The sequence below is a fragment of the Pygoscelis adeliae genome, unplaced genomic scaffold (genome assembly GCF_000699105.1).
Source record: "Pygoscelis adeliae isolate BGI_AS28 unplaced genomic scaffold, ASM69910v1 Scaffold122, whole genome shotgun sequence".
In the NCBI taxonomy this organism is placed as follows: domain Eukaryota; kingdom Metazoa; phylum Chordata; class Aves; order Sphenisciformes; family Spheniscidae; genus Pygoscelis; species Pygoscelis adeliae.
The window spans coordinates 3555833-3557662 of record NW_008824358.1 but is presented as its reverse complement, the minus strand read 5'-3'; the positions used below and the strand labels follow the sequence as shown (position 1 = coordinate 3557662).

The 1830-nt window shown below is 38.8% G+C and overlaps 1 protein-coding gene across 1 annotated transcript in view; it reads left to right on the top strand.

Moving 5' to 3' along the window:
* Window positions 1–1830, top strand: part of PAPOLG (poly(A) polymerase gamma) — an 89947-nt gene that overhangs the window by 76542 nt on the left and 11575 nt on the right. The window contains exons 8-9 of the mRNA XM_009319635.1: window positions 585–696; window positions 1339–1428. Coding sequence (XP_009317910.1) covers window positions 585–696; window positions 1339–1428 — 202 coding nt within the window. The remainder of the gene's footprint in view (window positions 1–584; window positions 697–1338; window positions 1429–1830) is intronic.

The following is a 1830-nucleotide window of genomic DNA, read 5'->3' as shown; positions in this document are numbered from 1 at the left end:
AAATGCATCTTACATGGTGAATAAAGACCTGCATGCTGTAGTACCTAAGCAAGTTACTGCTTGGTATCACTGTAATGAAGACACTTATTCAATGACCTTTTTGTAGCGTTTATCTGGTACAGCCGTTCACAGAATAATTTTCTTGTCTCAGACTGTACTAAAAACCAGATACTTCAGGATCAAAAGGGCTTACTGCATAGAGAAAATTCTCTCTCCTTTGCTGAAGTATAGTTGGGGTGATTGAACTTATGTCTTAATTCTATGATTAATTTTAAGTTCCCTTTTAATGGAAATTCTAAGTTTAGAGTATCTCTTCAACTTAAAAAAAAAAAAACAACCCTCCTTTCCCTAGCTTAAAAAGAAAGGGGGGATGCAATGGAGGTTTTGTAAATAAAATAGGGAACTTCTAGCAATTTTCTTGAGTTTTCTGGCACTTAAATCTCTTGGGAGATGTATCTATAGCCACATAATTCCAAATACAAATGTTAACCGCTTTTTAGACTTGACTAACTGTCCCCTGCTAGTGTGCTGGTCGCAAACAGTGCGGCATTCTAACTCACGGTTGGCACTTTTTTCCTCTTAAGATTGATCTTGTGTTTGCAAGACTGTCTATGCAAACTGTTTCTGATAACCTTGATCTCGGAGATGACTCGCGCTTGAGAAGCCTGGATATAAGGTGCATACGGAGCTTAAATGGTAAGCATATTTACACATCTTTAAAAAGAAAGCGTTACTAAAATTGGTATAGAATGCACATTATGCAACCAAAGTTTCTGTACAAGATGCAGAAACTGATCTCCTGTATACTTGAGATCTGAGGAGGTGGCAAGTGGGCTTAAATTTAGGTGTTTCAAGGAGTTTTGTACATAGACAGACTTGTATTTCATGTTTCTTTGATCAGGGTGTGAGCAGTGTTCCAGTTTGCCACAGAAACTGCTTCAGATGAATAGGTAGAGCACTTGATAGAGAAGAATGTGTTGTAGTTCATTAAAAAAAGTATTTAAAATACCTGAAGCCTAACTTGCTCACTGGTTAACACTGACTGCTTTAATTGTTTCTGGCTGTCGAAAGAAACCTAGCTTTAGGAATCCTGTAGAAAGGCCTTATTAAACATTGTTGCCTGTAGTCTAAACTATAAAAAAAAAAGCTGTTGAGGGCACCAGTTACCTGAAGTGATACTGAATGTTATATGGAATCTATAATTCTTAAGGTAATACAAAGCAAGTAGTCCAAACTTGTTTTCGTAGACTTGAACATGGAACTGCAAGCTATTCATCCAGTATAGCATAAAACTGACCTGTACCCTTTACTAGGAACTTCTGTACTTTTTCCTTACAGGCTGCAGGGTTACTGATGAAATACTACATCTAGTGCCAAATAAAGAGAACTTCCGGCTCACGCTCCGTGCAATTAAACTGTGGGCAAAACGTGAGTAATGTGATTGTTCATGATCTTTAAACTTTTCAGAGGCACCGCATGCTGAAAAAGTAAGACCATTAGAAGTACTTCAGCTTTGGATAGCTGTTTAAATGGCAGTTTTTAAACTAAAAACTGTTTTGCGTTTAGATTCGAGGTCTGTCCACATGGTAGATTCTGTGTGGTTTTTGATGGGGGTAGAGCGGGGAGGAGAAGGGAGTGCCTACAAGACAAGGTGCTGCATTTCTTATCAGGAACCTGACTACAAATGATAAAATTGCCAAGTATAAAAGCTTGATACATACGGAATAAGAAAGTACCATTTGCACATGTGGCTAGAGCAATTGATCTGCTCGAGGGTAGGAAGGCTCTGCAGAGGGACCTGGACAGGCTGGATCGATGGGCCAAGGCCAA